Raw genomic sequence first — 19,440 nt, 5'->3', positions numbered from 1 at the left:
ACGAGGTGTGTCTGAAAAGTTCCAAGACTGGTGTCACAACAGATATCTTTCAAATCCAAACTATTGGTTTTCCTCTCCAAATCCCCCTGGAGTCTAACGCACTTTCCCACTCCAGGAGGGATTCTTCTGGGATCCTCCGCTGCTCTGTCTTTATGGCCATCTTCATGTCATCAATGTCTTCAAAACGGTTCCCCTTGAGCTCGGGAAAGAGTAAAAAAAAAAAAAAAAAAAATTCATTTTTGAAATCACACCGAGCCAGGTAAGTAGGGAAGTTGCTCCGGCGCAGGGATGTTCTTTTGGTCCAGCAACTGTCAGGTGCTCAGGGCACGGTGAGCAGGAGCGGGATGTCCTGCCACAACTCTCGCCTCTTCTCGCACACTGAACAAAGCAAATGTCAGCGGGTGTCTTTGTGGACGTCACGTGCTGCTTGATCCGTCTGGCCAATAATGAAGGAGAAAGATCATAGCTTGTAGTTTTGGTTTGAAATATATCTTTTGTGACAGCAGTCCTGAAACCTTTATGACACACCTCGTAGCTACTGCCGAATGGGGTGAATGCCAGTCAAGATTTGCAATTCTGCGAGTCAACAATCAATGTTTTTATGTTTCTTTTTCCTCTTCTTTTTTTCCTGCCCTATATGCATCATTAAGATTTCCCAAGAAGCCGAGGAAGAAGGACTAATCAGGGACCAAAGGCAGGAAAACTAGGCACTAAAAGTTGGACTTTTATGTCCCCTGGTGGTCATTATTTTAACAGCAACTATTGCTGCTACGTTGTATGTCATAATTATGTATCTATAACTATCTATCCCGGGGCATCCAAATGAGGAGAGGGCATTGGCATCCTCCTTGCCTGCGCCTTGTTGTATTGTTGTCATTTATTATAGTGCAAACAGATTATTAATGTGACCTTTTCTAAGGTGCTTATGGAAACTTGCTTACACAATCCATCATCAGTGCCTTATGGTGCGAAGGAGTGAACAGCAACCGAGGTAGGTTGGCATTTAAAAGAGCGCAGAGGTAGTTGTAGGCCCGAGATAATCAGCCAATGCCCTAACTAAATAGGGCTTAAGCTCGAGGAGGTCTTGTTTAATAAGCTTGCACAGGCAGGCCTGCAGGTGTGAAAAGAAGAAACGAATAAAACTACAGTACAAATACGACAGACTACAAATCCACAAATATAAAGTCGTGTTTACATCGTTATACAGGTATGTTTCCTTTGTTTTGAGTTAGTATGTGGGCAGATTTATATATTTATGAAAGATTTTACATAACAAAACTGGAAATAGAAGTGATGGGAGTGAACCAAAAATAAACGTACTTTCATTTGCAAGGAAAAAAATATAACTATTGGTAACTGTTGCATCTACAGCAGAGGTAAACGGGCTTTATGTCGCAATTCAAAATTTGACCAATAATGTCAGGAAAAAGTACCCCCTGGTGCTTAACTTCTTTTTACACTTGATTAAGTGTTACATAGGTGAATCATCTTTGCATGACACAAATATTGAAATATTTCATTACACATTTATCCTTGACATGAAATATTTCAATATTGTTCTGCAATTTTTTTTTGTCCACTTGTATGACGTTAAGAATGTTAAAATGCTACACATCAAACATTTTTTGTCCACTTGTATGAGTTAAGAATGTTAAAATGCTACACATCAAACATTGCCAGCAAGGTTTATAAAGGTTTTATAATAGTTATAGTTACAGTTTGTTTCTTTTTCCATTAATACACGGGAAACGTTTGATACAAAAATTGAACAAAGCGTAGATCAACCAGCTCCTGTTGTTGAGATTTCACTGATAACTTGTAATTATTTGTGTTAGTCTGAACACATTTGCCACATTAAGGGCTTTGGGGGTTGAAGTAAAAATGTGCTTGCTGCTAACATTTTCTTTCACCGTTCATTAAGTACCTCAAGAATTCAACAACACATGCAGGAGGTGCGTAAGGTGTATAATTTGATTGGGATCCATATTAGGCCTTTTGAGCCTTGGCGGAAGTCTCGACCATGTGCCATTCTAGTTAGTGGTTGCTTTGTGTGTCATTCACACCGTATGTGCTGACTGGGATCACCGGGGGCCCCATGTGGGCTAGGAGATGATCACCTGACGAGGAAGATCCCCTGCTAACCTTCAGAACTATCTGCTGAGGGCAAAAGGATTGTTTGCTATTCAGCCCTCTGCCTTCTCTTCAGGGCTCTCATCCCACGAGTACACACGGGGGATTATTATTACTGCTAACCTGCACTTTATATTTCTGTTTTTCCCCCCCCTTCTTGGATTACAACAGAGGTCAAAACTGGATCCCGCAACAGCGTTTGTTTGATTTTTGGCAGGTTTTGTCTGTTAATATTTGGAGGTAGCACAGTGACAGCAGGCGAAGGCCAAAGGCAGAGAGAGCTCTGTTCTTGCCTTGAAGAGGGAGAGGCTGCCATCATTTGAGTGAAGAGGACACAGAGGGAAGGATGGGAGTACAAAAGGAGGATGTGGAACAGTTCCTCAAAGGGAACCCGGCTTTTGCTACGGAGTACTTTGCCAAGAAGATGAACCAAAGCACCATATCTGAGGTGTCCGGACTACTGGAAAAACAGGTGGACTTCAGCCAATTTCAGGAACTCAGCCAGGTAATCATATTATTCTACCAAAAGACACACACCCAAAGCCATATCTGAAACATTCGTCTGCCTTTTCCCCCAGGTAGAGGAGAGTCAAATCATGTACGACTTGATCACAGACATGCAGGAGAACATCAACATGGAAAAAGTGGTCTTCAAGATCCTCAAGAGAATCAGCGCGTTGATCCACGCCGACCGCTGCAGCTTGTTCATGTACCGTCAGAGGAACGGCATCGGCGAATTGGCCACCAGACTCTTCAACGTCAACACCCAGTCCGAGCTGGACGAGTGCATCGTGCCGCCCGATTCCGAGATCGTCTACCCACTGGACTTGGGGATAGTCGGTCACGTAGCCCAGACCAAGAAGACGGTGAATGTGAAGGATGTCAAAGAGGTAAGAGGTACAGCTACTACAACTCAAGCCTACAAACGCCTGTAGTTCATAGCAATATCAGCAGGTAGCAGCAAATCCCCACAAAGCGACCTCAAATTCTATGTCCTATTTTCAAAAAGTTATTGATGATTTAAAATTTTAGGCCTTCAAGGTAAGAGCAATCCTCATTGACAGAGGAAATGGTGGGGGCCCATTGAAATTCACTTCTTTTTATAACAGTAAAGACAAAAGTGCATCAAGGTAAAGACATAAATAGTGCAATTTACGTGTTGCCCTTCAAACTCTTGCGGCGACAAGTGCATAAATGATCCGAACAAACTCATTAAACACAGTACACTCTTGTTGTTATACAATTGTAATAACGGTAAAGATATGCACTAGTTGCGACACTTTCCAAAATGTGGACATATCCATTCAGGTCTGAGAAGTAACACCATTTATTTTGCTGTCTATTGTGTGAATGCAAAATGGCTGCCTCATCCTGGCAGTCAGCTCACGCATCCCTCTGATGCATTGCAACAACATAAACATGCTCTCTCCGGTGGGATTAACAGTAAAGACAGCAGAGAACTAGGTTAAGAAGAAAAAGGAGGCACAGAAGCACTCTGAAAGATGAAGAAAGGCAAGAACAAGGTAAAAAAAAAAGAAAAAAAAGGCAGAACTAGTTAAAGGACAAGATAATTGAAAATAACGATGTAAAGAAGAAAAGAAAGGTGCAAAGGAAGAAGTCAAGAAACGCAAAGCGATTCTTGATCAAGAAAAACTATAGGTTAAATAGAAAAGAGGCAAAGAAAAACTAGTGAAGAAGAACCATGCAAAGAAGAGAAGAACGCCACAGAAAAACTACAAAAAGAAGTAAAGAGGCAAAGGAGAGCTAGGTAAATAAGAAAAAGAAAGAAAAAAAGAAACAAATAGGTAAAGAAAACCGCAAAGAACAAGTACGGGAAAGAGAGGCAAAGGAGAACTAGGTAAAGGAAAAAAAAGCAAATAAGAACTACATTCAAAAAAGAAGAAAGAAAGCAAAAGATGAAGTAGGTGTAGAAGACAAGAAGGCAACGAAGAGATAACTAAAGGTGCTACACACTGCTCATCACTTTGGTAACCCTTTTAGGTGCAGACAAGCCACGAGTGCGTGAATGCAACCACGGAGCTACAATTGACCATGTGAAGGTGGAATCACCTTGGCAGACATAATCCATTTATTTGCAGCTCCACTGGAGTGGATTAAACACGTCCTTGCATTTAGTCAGCAGTAATGGACAACTGGTGTAGTTTAGTGTCGGCATATATCATTAATCATTTACAGCATCTCAACAACTACAATGTGTACTGTCTTAAATAAGTAGCCCCCTTTTTTTTTTTTGCATTTTGTTGCTATAAAGTGGAAATAATGCACTTAATATTATTTTTTTACATTTGATCCCAAACATTAAGAACTGCTTTGCTGTTGTTGCAAAAAGTCACATTTGGGAATATTAATTACAATGCAATACATTGTAGCTTTATTGTTTAGCCGTTGTGAATAAGATATCATAAATGTGTTTCAATATGTGCTAGTATGTGTAAAACAACAGATTACAGTCCTAAGAATTATGTGGAAAGTTAATATTTGTATGAAAGTGAAATATCCCATTGTGTTTAACCTTAATTGAAATTAACAAAGCATATTAATGGCGGTATTTACCGGTAAGTATGTAATTTCTGATGCTAAAATAGCTGTTCGGAACCATAGTCAAATCACGATAAGACAAGAAAAGTGTTACTACATGTTGTCATATTACACTACATTAATATTGTGTATTTGCTGTGTTTCAGAACCAGCACTTCAGCTCATTCGGAGACGAGCTCACGGATTATGAGACCAGGAACGTTCTGGCCACGCCCATTCTCAACGGCAAAGACATGGTGGCCGTGATCATGGCCCTGAACAAGACCACCGGGCCGCATTTCACGAATGAGGATGAAGATGTGAGTCCCACGAACCAACTAACTAACAGACAAGAGTGTCAAACTCTTTTTTGGTGGGCCACATTGTAGTTACGGTTTCCTTTAGAGCAGGGGTGTCAAACTCTTTTTTGGTGGGCCACATTGTAGTTACGGTTTCCTTTAGAGCAGGGGTGTCAAACTCTTTTTTGGTGGGCCACATTGTAGTTACGGTTTCCTTTAGAGCAGGGGTGTCAAACTCATTTTTGTCACGGGCCACATTGTAGGTAGGGCTTCCCTCGGAGGGCCCTTATGACTGTGAATGACATACACAACAAAATTATGGATAACTGGTTTTAAAATCAGAAGCCAATTAAAACTGTTCAACTATTATTACATTTATTTCAAAAAGGTGATTGGTAACATAAAATGTTTGCAATATCTCAACATTATACAAGCAAAGACACCAATTTTGGTATTTTCACAAGAAATATGAAATTCGACACACACGATTCGCTTTCGCGGGCCACATAAAATGATGTTGGGGGCTGGATCTGGCCCCCGGGCCACCAGTTTGACACCTGTGCTTTAGAGGGTCGTTACGACTGTGAAACCATAAAAATGTTTAATCGCCTCATCATAGTACTACATATACATAGCCAATTGATGGATAACTGTTTTTTAAACCAGAAATCAAGGATAATAGTTTGTTCAGTGATTGTTCAATTTACTGTTAAAAGAGGTTTGGTAACAAACATACAAACAAAGAAAAACAAAAAAAAGGCAATGTTATTATTTGTTGTGAATGACAATTTAGAATTCGGGTCCACGTTTTAGCAAGAATCATGGAAGTTGACGCACTTGATTTTATTTCACAAACCACATCAAATGATGTGATGGGCCGGATGTGACTCCCAGGCCTTGAGTTTGACACCTGTGGGCTAGACAAATAAAAATGTGTTTGTACAGTAGAATAGTTTTATTCATGCATCTTTGTTCTTTTGCAGCTCTTTTTAAAGTATCTGAAAATTGCCACTTTGAACTTGAAGATCTACCACCTGAGTTACCTCCACAACTGTGAGACACGGAAAGGACAGGTGAAGCACATTACACTGCCGAAGGTCACCGTCGGACTTCATTATACACACTTCATCCAAGAATTCTGCCATATTCGGCCTCAGTTTTGACTGACATTGTCACATAGGTATGAATTATTATGTTCATTACTGTGGTTATTTGCCATTATGTGAAACTGCGTTGCATTATATTGATAGTTGTTTGCCCCTCTCAAGCAGCTCCTGATATTTTACATGAAAAAAAAAAAAAATAAATGCCCGCACGCAAACCACTTTGGTAGGCTACTGTACATACTAGAAAAAAGTACAGTTCTTTGGTAGTATAGTGGTTCACATACTGTAGCTGACTCGAGCTGACGGTAGCCGGCTGGTTAGCACGTCTGCCTCACAGTTCTGCGATGCTAACCACACTGTACTGCTCCAATAAAAAACATTTGACATATATTTTCAATGAGTCACTGGTGGTGTAGTGGTACACTCGCCTGACTGGTGCAGTGATGGTGTGAATGTGAGTGCGAATGGTTGTCCGTGTGTATATGTGCCCTGCGACTGACTGGCGACCAGTTCAGGGTGTAGTCCGCCTTTCGCCGAAGCCAGCTGGGATAGGCTCCAGCGCCCCGTGACCCAAACCAGAAAAAGTGATGTTGAAAATGGATGGATATATTTTCAATTCATATTTTGTGTTTTGGCGGCACGGTGGACAAATGGTTACCACATCTGCCTCACAGGAGTTCATATCCGCCCCCTCTTGTGGGGAGTTTGCATGTTCTCCCCGTGCCCTACTCCGTTTTCCTCTCACATCCCCAAAACATGCGTGGTTGGTTAATTGAAGACTAAATTGTCCGTAGGTGTGAATGTGAGTGTGAAGAGTTGTTTGTTTATGTGTGCCCTGCGATTGGCTGCCGACGAGTTCGGGGTGTACCTCACCGTACGCCCAAAAGTAGCTGGTATAGGCTCCAGCACGCCCGCGGTATGGAAAATGAATGAATGAACTAATTTTAAAAAATGCTATTTGAATGACAAACAACTACTAGTAGAAATACCCCAAAAATATAAAATAAGTTTATTTAGACAAAAGAATTCCATAATCGTCTCACAGCTTTGTATTAAACATAAAATAAAGTAAGGAAAAACAGTGCCATCGAGTGGCTAGAGCTAAGTCGCCATGTAGCTAAACAATGGAAGCGAACTATTTAAGCATCGTAATGAATGTCATTTTTGTTTGATTCAACTGTGACCAAAATTGAGCATTATCATCTTGGTAAAGATGATATGAGATGGCATTTGATATATCAATTTGAAAAATTATATCTTTAAAAGATATTTGATAGAGCTGATCATCAGGTGTACCTAATGTTGTGGCCAAGAAGTCAGCATTCCATAGAATTGATGAAATTTGTTTTATAAACAGAGTGGTTGGTTGTTGTCACTGTGTGTGCATGCCAGCTGCTGCTGTGGTCAGCCAACAAAGTGTTTGAAGAGCTGACTGACATCGAGCGACAGTTCCACAAGGCCTTGTACACGGTGCGAGCCTACCTCAACTGTGACCGATATTCTGTCGGCTTACTTGACATGACCAAGGAGAAAGTGAGTTTTTTTTGTTTTTTGTTTCTCTTTTCCGTCGCGTGTTAACTTGGGCTCATTTATTTATGGATTTATTTTACCTGAACATAATTCTGTTTCTGCCTTTCAGGAGTTCTTTGACGTGTGGCCGGTGTTAATGGGAGAGCAGCCACCTTACTCTGGGCCTGTAACTCCTGATGGAAGGGTACTCATCTATTTTTCAGAATACTTTAAGTCAAATTGAAATTATTCGATGATGCGATAATATTGATAATATTTCTCTTTTTTTCAAGGAGGTAAATTTTTACAAAGTAATTGATTATATATTACATGGGAAGGAAGACATCAAAGTAATACCGTAAGTAAACCTATTTGGATTTGGAGTTCTTATTTAATATATAATATCACTACAAACGGGTATGCTGGAGCCTATCCCAGCTGACTCTGGGGTACACCCTGAACTGGTCGCCAGCCAATCGCAGGGCACATATAAACTAACAACCATTCACACTCACATTCACACCTACGGGCAATTTAGAGTCTTCAATTAACCGACCATGCATGTTTTTGGAATGTGGGAGGAAACCGGAGTACCCGGAGAAAACCCATGCAGACGCGGGGAGAACATGCAAACTCCACATTGAGATGTAGCTTTTGAACAAGCTTAGACTCCCCAGATCCTGCCATGCCATTTGAATCTGGCGAACCCATACCCTTTTTTCCGCTCCTCTTCCTCCTGACAAATACTTCTTGCTGAAACTGTGGCCTACTTTACATCCAAACCAGCAGGCACCAGGTTACTTCCTGTTTGGTAGCTGCAAAGTCAGTGGCAAATACAGTATGGGCTAGCTTGGGCCATCCTGTGCCTCATGGAAGATGCCGCGCAAACTCAGTGCGGTGTTTAAGCGCCTTTAGCATCCCAACTCAAGCGAATATCGTTGGCACACAATAAACACATGATCTGGGCGAGTTTATGCTAAGGTACCTTAAAAATGCATATAATGTCATGTCTGTGAAGTAGATCGGGCTAACTTTATTTGTCATGCAGTAATCCACCAGCAGATCATTGGGCCTTGAGTAGTGGCCTGCCTACTTACGTTGCTGAAAGTGGCTTTGTGAGTTCCATTTGATGTCATTACAACAATATGCATCAATCTGTGTTTTTGTAAGCATGACGTCAGCAATCTTTCGGTTTTGTGTTCCTTAGATTTGCAATATCATGAATGCAGGGGCGGATGAGACATTTCAGTTCCAAGTAAGAGCTCAAACGTGGTGAAAGAAAAGTAAACATGGCAATCAATGAACACAATGTTTTGTTGGCTTGTGTCGATGATCCAGACTGAGGCACTGGACAGCAGTGGATGGACCATAAAGAATGTTCTCTCCCTCCCAATTGTAAACAAAAAGGAAGAGATAGTCGGCGTGGCCACCTTTTACAACAGAAAAGATGGAAAGCCATTTGACGATCAAGATGAGCAGCTCATGGAGGTATGGTACATTCATAACTCCACCACATATTCTACTGAACTTCTTGTATTAGTCCTGATATTCTGGTGCTTCTTATTTCCCAGGCTTTGACCCAGTTCTTGGGCTGGTCGGCTTTGAACACGGACACATACGACAAGATAAACAAGCTCGAGAACCGCAAAGGCATCGCCCAGGACATGGTGCTCTACCATGTTAAATGTCGGAACGATGAAATTCAAAATATTCTGGTCAGTACTTTTTCCATGTTCCGCAAAGTTGGAATCAAGGCAACTGAGCTCTTTTTGTTTGCTGCAGATCATCTTTAATCCAAAAGGCTTCTTCAGTTGTACATTTTATGAGTGGAGCATCCGTTTATGTCTTTGCTAGGTGTGTTTCATGAGGGTGTTCCTGATAGGGTTGTTGTTGCCAGGCGTGGCTGGTGAACAACCATCCTGAACACCAACCAGTCGTTTACCTGCCTGGTGGCAAAACAAATCGATAGCGGCCGCTCTTCCAGTGGAATGAGACAATCTTTAGGGCGAGAGATGTCAGGACATTGTTGTAAGCAGATGATAGGTGATGGTGCAAACCTCATCCTTTAGAGGTTAGGGTTTTAGTTCAAGTGTTACGGTTATGGTTTTAGTAAGAGGTTCAGGGTTACGGTTGTTGTTAGTGGTAATGGTTAGTTTGTTTTGCAGCCATAGCCCTAAAGCAGGGGTTAGGGTTAGCAGTACAAACACATTAAGTTCAGTACAACCTTTCTATTGTGGAGGCCTTTTGATTTTCTTTGTGTGTGGACTTGGCTAGAGCTAGTACAAACTTTGGCTTTTGTATCCACTCTCAGAACACAACAGAGGTCTATGACTGCGAACCATGGGAGTGTGAAGAAGACGAGCTTCTCGATATCTTGGTAAAATGTTTAAGAATGGAATGTTGAGTGCGCTGAATGCAGTGTGTCATTGACTTTTCCATTTGTAGAAAAAAGACCTTCCTCCTCTGATAAAGAAATTTGAGATCTACGAGTTCCGTTTTTCGGATTTCAAATGTACAGAGCTGGAACTGGTCAAGTGCGGAATACAGATGTACTATGAAGTCGGCGTAGTCAAGAAGTTCCAAATCCCACAGGAGGTGATTGTGCACTCACAAACTTTGTATCATGAAACAGTATGCGGTCCTTCTAAGCACTGTGGTTCTATTGGCTCTCCTCAGGTGCTGGTTCGTTTCATGTACTCTGTCAGTAAAGGCTACAGGAGAATCACTTACCACAACTGGCGCCACGGCTTCAACGTGGGACAGACCATGTTCACTCTCTTGACGGTATATATTTATGTGCATATTCAGCTTAGAAAGCAAGCAGGATTCATGAGTATTGTATGTTTTTGGGCCAGACGGGAATGCTAAAGAGGTACTATACCGACTTAGAGGTCATGGCCATGATTACAGCAGGCTTCCTTCATGACATTGACCACAGAGGAACCAACAACTTGTACCAGGTCAAGTAAGTGCTGCTAGCTTAATTTACTAGACATATTTGACATCGGACTGACTGGTCGACTGTCAACCGTCCACTGGTATTGTGAAAACTCCGTTGCTATAAACAGATATTTGATGTGTAATACAGATGAGATGACATCATTTTAAGGTATTTTAATTGCAGTTTTAATGTGAACAGGTCAGGCAACCCACTAGCCAAGCTGCATGGATCTTCCATCTTGGAACGACACCATCTAGAGTTTGGAAAATTTCTCCTGTCTGATGAGGTAAAAATGTCTAATGAAAAGTATGCATCTCCAAAATGTGTTGATCCCTCCTATTTTAAATCCAAAAAACAACACACTGACTTTTTTTTTTTTGAGCCTGATTTAACAGCACCATCTGAAGTTACAGTACCTTAACATGTAATAGGTAGTTTTGTTATATTGCAGCATCAGGACTAAACTGCAGCTGGGTCTCCAAAAACAAAAAAAACAACAACAACAAAAATATATATCATGGAGTATCATAATCCATCCATCTATTTTCTATAGCTCTTGTCCTCATTTGGGTCAAGGATTTGGGAAGTTATCCCAGCTGACTTTGGGCATGTAGTTACATTACATTTCTAGATGATATTCTTTCACTCGCAGATAAGGAATCAAGGATCTAGGTTCACCATTTTGATGACAGGTGACAGGTTTTTTACAGAGTTATCCAGTTGGTTATTATGTTTAGCTGAAATTTGATTTAGTGTTACATTTTATGTTACAAGATTTAGCAATGGGTTGGTATTGGTCACTTTTTTTTTTTTTGTATCTTTTCAGTTAACCATATTGTTTTCTTCATGATTGCTAAAATTACAAGTATCGGTTTGGAATATGGCGGCATCCACCTCACAGTTCTGAGGACACGGGTTCAAATCCGGCCTCGCCTGTGTGGAGTTCACATGTTCTCCCCATGCCTGCGTGAGTTTTCTCGGGGTACTCTGGTTTCCTCCCAAATCCCCAAAACATACACAGTTTATTAATTGAAGACTCTAAATTGCCCATAGGTATGAATGAGAGTGCGAAGGGTTGTTTGTTTGTATGTGCCCTGCGATAGGCTGGCAACCAGTTCAGGGTGTACCTCGCGTCCTGCCCGCAGTTAGCTGGGATAGGCTCCAGCATACCCGTGACCCTAGTGAGGATAAGCGGTGTAGAAAATGGATGAATGGCTGGGTTTGGAATATTTATTTGGGAGGTCTATTACTTTTAGATCACCGCCAAAATTAGGAGATAGTAGAATCCTGCAGTTCAAAACAGGGGAGACTTTCTGTGTAACTAATGACCAGAAGTTCTGAACAGGTGTTACATAGCCCATGGGCATGAAAATAAGCATCAGTTGCATGCCAACCTCAATTTCATGGGTGAGCTTACTTGGGCAAGAGGCGGGGTACACCCTGGATTGGTCAACTGCCAAATGCAGGGGACATATAGACAAGCAACCATTTACAGTCACATTCACGGTCCTAAAATGTGGTCCCACCTTCATCTAAATCACAAGAATAAACAAACAGAGTCTGCCTTAACTAATACCACACAAACAAATGTATGTTTTTGTCCCTGTTTTTATTGAAAATAACATTCACAGGACAGAGAGGAAAACAAGAGTTATTCAGAGTCAGGTGTGAGCCAAACTGAGCCAACCTGGAGTCAAATCAATGAACGAAGATTGGAGGTGTGACTTAAAGCTACTCTGGCCACTAGAAAAGACACACCAGGTTAGAATTGTCTACTGTCTAGAATCAAAAAAATGGAAAATGAATTCCCTATTTGGTCTGATCTGCAACTACAGGAAATGTTTGGTTGATGTTATTGTTGCCAAAGGAGGGTCAACCAGTTATTCAATCTAACGGTTTGCTTACTTTTTTCTTCCTGTCCTGTGAATGTTTACATTATGTTCTATACAAATATACAAAAGTATCTACAATATAATTGTTTGTGTGGTATTAGTTCAACAAGCAGATGGTTTCTTGTGATTAATTATGCAGAAATTTAAGAAATTCCAAAGGGTTCACATACTTTTTCCTCCCATTGCATGTACCCAGGGGGAAAAGCGAAACAAAGCGCAAGCACAGGGCAAACATAAAATCCACAGGGAAAGGCCAAACCTGAGAATATTTCAGGATATAGTACTTTTTTTGGCAACACAATATGCCAGGCATGAAAGTGAAAGGACATTGATAACTTTGCATTCCTCGCAGCTCTGCCTGGTTTCATTCTGAAGAGTGAAGTAGGAATGCAACAGGTGTACAATCTTTTAATCTTTCCCTCTGCTGGTCACTTTTAATATTACAGTTATTCACCGTATATTACAGTACACCAACACCGCAGCAGACCGCGCGATGTGACTATTGCGAACACTCACATCGCGATGGCGATGCTTAAACAAAATATCATGCAGCCATAGTATGATTCAAATTCTTCTTTGGTGCATTGGCAAAAATGAAATAAACATGCATGTTTTGAGCATGAAAACACAATGTAGAATACTTCCTGCCCTTTCTTTTCTCACCAATAGTCACTGAACATCTACCAGAACCTCAACCGGCGACAGGTGGACCACGTCATTCACCTCACAGACATAGCCATCATTGCCACTGATCTCGCTCTTTATTTCAAGTTAGCTCTCGTTATGCTTACCCTATTCTCATATGAGTAGATTACTACAAAGAACGCAGAGTAATAAATGGTAATACCTCTCCTTGCATGCTAGAAAGAGGACCATGTTCCAGAAGATTGTGGACCTTTCGCACACGTATGAGGACGAAAAGAAGTGGGTTGATTTCATGTCTCTAGAAACAACCAGGAAAGAGATTGTCATGTGAGTACACACAACACACACACACAATATGCACTTCTGCCACGTCTTTAGCCTTGTACTACATTTTTCACTGCAGGGCCATGATGATGACTGCTTGCGACTTGTCCGCCATTACCAAGCCTTGGGAGGTGCAAAGCAAGGTAAGAGGCATGCGTAAATACGTCATACGCATGCAGTACTCACTGTGCGTTTGCATCATACAGGTTGCCTTGTCTGTGGCGGCAGAGTTTTGGGAGCAAGGTGACCTGGAAAGGACAGTACTGGAACAACAACCTATCGTAAGAGTTTTGTTATTTGATTGCTGAGCACAGGCAAATAAGACTAAATGTGAAATGACTTAGCAACGTGTAATAGCATTGCCAGTTCTCCAAGCAATGACATACTGTGTCTTCCCAATTTTGCAATTTTTAAATGTTTACAGTACATGTACATGATACAAAAACCATAAAAAATTGGAGGATGTCCTGTGGGGTATATTGTGGTCACGTACAACCATGATTTACTAGTTTCACCCATATCGCAGCATCATTAAAACTACAAAAATAATCCATTTGCCTAACACAGAAACGTAATTACTTAAATGGTATAACTGCAAAATATCACAAACAACTGGAGGATGTCTGGTGGGGTTGCATTGTGGTCATCTACAACCATGAATTTCTTGTTTTGCCCATTTTCCAGCGAGATGTGATACACCTTAACCCCCTTAAAAAAAAGAAAACCTACTCAATTTGGCCAACACAAACAGAAACACTGTACTTACATATAAGAAATTGAAGAATTCCAACAGGGTTGCATTATGGTCATAAATAACCATGAATTTATAGTTTCACACATATACAAGCATCTCATTTATTATACAGTACACCATATGAGGTGTATTGGACAAGATCCAGAACTGGCGTTACAAAAGATATACTGTCGTTCAAATCCAAACGACAAAATAAAACTTTTTCCCTTGGAAGTTACGGTATCTCCCTGGAGTCAAACACACTCTCTCAGCCTTCTCTGCCACCCTTTAATGCACTTCTAGACGGATCCTCCACAGCTCTGTCATCACACCCATCTTTATGTTGTCCACGATTCAAAATGGGTCCCCTTGATGACCCCCTTGTACTTGGGAAAGAGAAAAAAAATCACAAGGATCCAGGTCAGGTGATTCAGCGAGGTCATGTTCTTCTTGGCCGGGAACTGTCAGGTGCTCATGACACTGTGAGCAGACGCGTTGTCATAGTGAAGCAGCTACAAGTTGTACTGCCAAATCTCTTGCCTCTTCTCGTGCACTGAACAGAACAGATGCCAAAGGATCTCATTGTAGACGTGCTGATTGGTCATCTGCGCCACACTGAAGGAAAACAAAAAAAACTCAATAGTTTGTAGTTTGGTTTTGAACTACATCTTTTGTGACACATCCTGTGCACCTGAAAAACATAACCTGAGCTGCTCAACAGAAACACTGCACTTAATTTTATGTATGTGCAAATTAGATCATAAACAATTTGAGGATGTCCCCTGGCTTGTATTGTGGGTGTTTACAACCATCGATTCCCAGTTTTGCATTATTCCAGCAGCATGCGTTACTCCACTTTGGCATAAAGCAGAATATACACGTCGTCTGCCTGATACAGAAACAAAGTGGTGCATGGCACATGTACATAATATATTATTAACAATGGAGGATGCTCAATTGACTACACCATAGTCGTTTCCATGCATGCATTTCCAGTTATTATTGTTTTCTTTTGCGTCCATCAGCCCATGATGGACAGGAACAAAGCAGCAGAGCTCCCCAAGCTCCAATGCGGTTTCATCGACTTTGTCTGCACATTTGTCTACAAGGTGATGCTTTATTTGACTGATTAAATAAACCATACTGTGCAGTGCAGGACTCTGTAACGTGAATGAATGACGAACTTTACTTTGTTTCACAGGAGTTCTCCCGCTTCCACCCACAAATCCAACCCATGCTCGACGGAATCCTCAACAACAGGAAGGAGTGGAACGCCAAAAAAGAAGAGTACGAGGCAAAGCTCAAAGTCATCGAGGACCAGAAGGCTGCCCAACAGGCGGCAGCAGCCAGTAAAGGTGCTCCTCAAAGATTCAAATGACTCATTAATGGTCGTATTTCGGTGATGCAATACATGTTTCTTAGTGACATTTTCTTCCTCCATCAGCTGATAATGCCAGCGGTGGAGGCTCCAAGACCTGCTCGGTATGCTGAAAGATGATCGCTGTAGTCACTGCCAAGGAGAAAAAAAAAAAGATAAAGGGAGCTGGACGTGTGTGCAATCTTGGTCTCCTAATATTTCTGCGGCAAGATTGGTGCTTATGAGGAAGAAGCAGAGAGAGAATCGGAAGCAAGAGAAGTATCTTGTAGTCTTAACGGAATATTTACATATTTGGACGGTGTAAGTGTATTTGTATATACGGTATGTGTGTATGTTTCCCAATTGTACAGATGACTTTTGGTTTGCCAGTCAACACTAGCCTAAAAGTGAACTTGTAAATACACCATCGTTGTGAAAAGCACAGATTACTGTTTTTTTTATTTACACAAAAAAAAGTCAATTTTGAGGACATCAATAAATCCGTTCATTTACTTACCCTCATTAGGGTCAGCTGGAGCATATGCCAGTTGACTTCGGGCAAGAGCTGGGGTACGTCCTGAACTGGTCGCCAGCCAATTACAAGGTACATCTTTAGGCTAAGAATGACCAAAATACTTTCTTTGGTTGAAAAACAAATGTTTACTCCTTCCAGTCACAGAAGTTTTTTTTACCTCAGTTGAGAGAGAGAGCAAAAAGTAGCAGTCAGCACAGTTGCTTTTCACAAATCTGATGCAATAGTGATATACAGGTGCATCTCAATTAATTAGAATATTGTGGAATTAAATTTGTTTCAATTTAAAAAGTGAAATTCATATCGTGTTGATTCACTGAACACCAAAAGAAAAACCATTTGATATTTTAGAATTTCGAGGTTTATACTTTATAGCAAATGCAAACCCCAAATTTACCATCAAGAAACTACATTATACAAAAAAAATATCTTTAATATAAAAAATTGGTAGGGATTGGCCTTCTGAAAGTGTTTGTTTAATGAATCTGCTTTACTTCTTTAAATATATGAACATTTCTATTCTGACTTCTTAAGATCCGCCTATAAGATATGAGCCAACAAATTGCTAGCTGCTCAGTCATGATGCCTTTATACTGTATACATTGTATGAGTCAGAGTAGATGAGGGTACATTTAAGTATAATTACTAAAATAAGATGAGATACGTTCTCTTAAAATGTTTGTTGTATGCGAATAGCTGTTTTAGCGTTGAGTCAAACTTTTGCAAGTGTTAAAGATTTCACAAGAATAAACTGTACTTTTATGTGAAAGTCATGAGGAAAAAAAGCCATAATTTGCTTCGTCTTATTTTTTTACAATAGTTGCAATCTCATTACAAAAAATAGCCCGTTTTGCAAAAATAAAGTTGCAATGTCATAAGAATATAGCCATAATTTTCAGATAAATCTAGTTTACAATATTTTTTTTTGAATGGTCGTAATTTAAACTGTTTAACACCGTTGAGAAAATCATGTTACATAATTTTTCTTCATTTTTTAAAACTAGAACTTATTCTATCATTTTTCATCTCAAATTTGCTAGTAAAACAATCCTATTGTCATTGACTATTCACATAACATTAAAATTTAGTGTGACTTGAATACTCTTTTTTTTGGGGGCTCCCTTAAAATGGCGACTGGTGAGTGAAGCTGCTTGTGACAGCAGACACTCAATGTAGTTATTCAGCGAAAACTAATTCATAGCAAATAAATGTACCATAAGATGCAGGTGATGACTATTTTTTTTCTAGACTACTCTCAAAAGCTTTGCTTCTGTACATGCTCCATGTCGAACACAAACAATGATCCAAATAAAGCAAATATATTTTGTATGTGTTGTGTGTTGAATAATGTCACAACACGAGAATAGAATTCCTAGTGACGGTTGCATAATGACACAAGGCGTTGGAGCCTTTAGAGAGGAGCGCTTCTGTCCACATTGCACTTTCTACGACTGGCGGCTGACCCCAATCCTGGGGATTATTGCTGCTAAACGAGGCCGGGGATTACAACCGCCCTTTAAGTGAAGGACACACACACACATCACAATGAACACTCCAACACATATGAAAAATAATCTGCTTTTATTCAATTTGGAACATAACAGAAGGTAAGTGATCGCTCACTTGAGGATGGTGTCTGAATTAGCTGTGGAGACACAAGGGGGTGGGGGGAAAGGTAATATCATAAATAAAGCCATTTGACGGGCACGTGCCAAGTGATGATGTCATCATTGTGCGCTACCTTCAGCCAATTGTTTGGCAATGCGCTCCTGCTCCTCTCGGGCCTTCTTTTCAGCCTCCTCCAACTTCCGCTCCTCCTCTGCGATGGGCTTCAGGTAATCTGAATATTAACAACAACGTTACCGGATATTATCTCACAATAAGTAACATTTGGTTATAGAGCAGTGGTGGCGAATCTACGGTCTGTGAAAGCATTTCATCTGGGCCGCCATGCCAATTTGAAAACAAATGAAACCTTGGAAATTGTGAAAAGTTGTCGATTGATCAAATAATTGTAACACCTAATTCACTTCTTCAAAAACAAGGAAATTCTGGTTTCATATTACAAACACCCCTAATGGTACAACACTGCAAGCACAAAAATAAACATACCCATCGGTCCTTGGTTTCTGGCTGTTGACGTAACCCAAATTTGTACGCAAGTTAGCAGTTGGTCCATCACTTAACGCAGTAGTAGTCATAATCACAGTAAATACTGAGATTAAAAACACCTCCTAGGCCATAAATTTAAAACAAACAAAAAACAGCAAGTAGATAACTGAATGCGTCGCCTTGTGCCATGTGACCAAGTCTTCTTACTGCACAAACTCGTTCTTTACACGCCATTGGTAACCTTGCAACATTGTATGTCGTTAGTCGTAAAGCAACCCTTTAATGGTAAATAAATAGCTGAGTGAACGTGTTGACCAAATTGAGCATTGTCATCTATATCACGTTATAGAGCAGTGATTCTCACTTTGCTACTAGTACCACTAGTAGTATTCAGGCTCTCTTTAGTGGCATGCTAAAGACTCCCTGCATAATCACAGTTAAGTTGTATTTAACTTTGTAGTACATTTGCATTTAATCTTTAAGAAGTCTTTTTCAAACTTTTATTTGAGTGCATTTTTTATTTCACTTTTACGTGCAATACATTTTCATTGAATCACTATTTGAGTGTAAGAGAAGTGGTCGCTAAACTTACCAAACCTCTGTTTGCCATACAAGACGCCGAGGAACAGGGCAGACCACCTGGCCGTCTGAAAAATGACACCCACGCCATTGTGTTAACAGATTAAAAAAATATATATATTATTAATACTCCAAAGTACGTAAAACCACCCGCGCGTGTAAAGATGGGGTGAAGGCCACGCTGACCTTCCGGCTGAGTTTAAAACTAAGAACAAATGACCACAAGAACACATATACAGAACGTCTTAAAGTACCTAACGACTAAATATGTAAGATATTATACAGATATTTTTCGCGTGGTTTTGCATAGCTTTACCCGTAAAACACCGCAATGTCATTGGAATACTGAGGACAGATTGAACTAGCCCACTAATACAGGGGGAAACTGACAACTAGATGTTTCATAATACGACCTATATTAAATATTATTGCAACAAGACGACTAGCGTTAAAACCATCTGATATAATCCGTTTATTTTTACCTTAATGAGCGGCGACACCGCAACAGGGGGGGCCATAGTGAAGACAAGGACGACGATCACTTCCGCCTTTTTCTTCTTCGTTTCTGCTCTATCAAAGTGGACACAGCGCCCCCCTGCTCTCAGTCTCAAAACGGTAGTGCAACTACTACCATTGGCCCACGTGAAATGAATTGTATTTACAAAAAGCACAGCCAAAATGTTGAAATATTAGGGAAGTATAGCATATGTTGAAAAAAATAAAACGTTTAGTGATTATTAAAA

At 40.5% G+C, this 19,440-nt stretch overlaps 1 protein-coding gene and 1 long non-coding RNA gene across 3 annotated transcripts; one reads left to right on the top strand and one right to left on the bottom strand.

Annotated features, from left to right (window-relative positions):
• Nucleotides 1-540: 540 nt before the first annotated feature.
• On the top strand, nt 541-15,916 carry pde6b (phosphodiesterase 6B, cGMP-specific, rod, beta). Of its 2 annotated transcripts, XM_061698174.1 has the most exons (24): nt 541-991; nt 2,348-2,635; nt 2,709-3,020; nt 4,836-4,988; nt 5,951-6,040; nt 7,466-7,606; nt 7,713-7,787; nt 7,876-7,940; nt 8,631-8,697; nt 8,790-8,837; nt 8,921-9,070; nt 9,154-9,297; nt 9,894-9,959; nt 10,028-10,177; nt 10,259-10,366; nt 10,438-10,547; nt 10,722-10,809; nt 13,085-13,185; nt 13,280-13,387; nt 13,464-13,527; nt 13,591-13,665; nt 15,143-15,226; nt 15,319-15,472; nt 15,562-15,916. In XM_061698174.1, the coding sequence occupies exons 2-24, from the start codon at nt 2,477-2,479 to the stop codon at nt 15,606-15,608; spliced, it is 2,559 nt and encodes an 852-aa protein (XP_061554158.1). In that variant the 5' UTR covers nt 541-991; nt 2,348-2,476; the 3' UTR covers nt 15,609-15,916. The 2 variants fall into 2 exon arrangements, with proteins under 2 accessions (XP_061554158.1, XP_061554157.1); XM_061698173.1 differs by lacking the exon at nt 541-991 and having other exon boundaries at nt 1,214-2,635.
• Nucleotides 15,917-17,572: 1,656 nt separating this feature from the next.
• On the bottom strand, nt 17,573-19,280 carry LOC133413983 (uncharacterized). Its single transcript, XR_009769944.1, has 4 exons — nt 19,180-19,280; nt 18,711-18,765; nt 17,748-17,846; nt 17,573-17,651 (listed from the first exon to the last, which is right to left on the bottom strand). It is a non-coding gene; the product is annotated as an uncharacterized LOC133413983 (long non-coding RNA).
• Between the last annotated feature and the right edge of the window lie 160 nt (nt 19,281-19,440).

The sequence above is a fragment of the Phycodurus eques genome, chromosome 15 (assembly GCF_024500275.1).
Source record: "Phycodurus eques isolate BA_2022a chromosome 15, UOR_Pequ_1.1, whole genome shotgun sequence".
Lineage (NCBI taxonomy): Eukaryota > Metazoa > Chordata > Actinopteri > Syngnathiformes > Syngnathidae > Phycodurus > Phycodurus eques.
This window is presented reverse-complemented; position numbering and strand designations above follow the sequence as displayed.

Bases quoted from the DNA above. Each gene is read 5' to 3' on its own strand.
- pde6b (XM_061698174.1), top strand. From the start codon at position 2,477: ATGGGAGTACAAAAGGAGGATGTGGAACAGTTCCTCAAAGGGAACCCG. The intron at 2,636-2,708 runs GTAATCATATTA...CTTTTCCCCCAG, and splicing joins AATTTCAGGAACTCAGCCAG to GTAGAGGAGAGTCAAATCAT. The intron at 8,698-8,789 runs GTGAGTTCCATT...TGTGTTCCTTAG, and splicing joins ACGTTGCTGAAAGTGGCTTT to ATTTGCAATATCATGAATGC.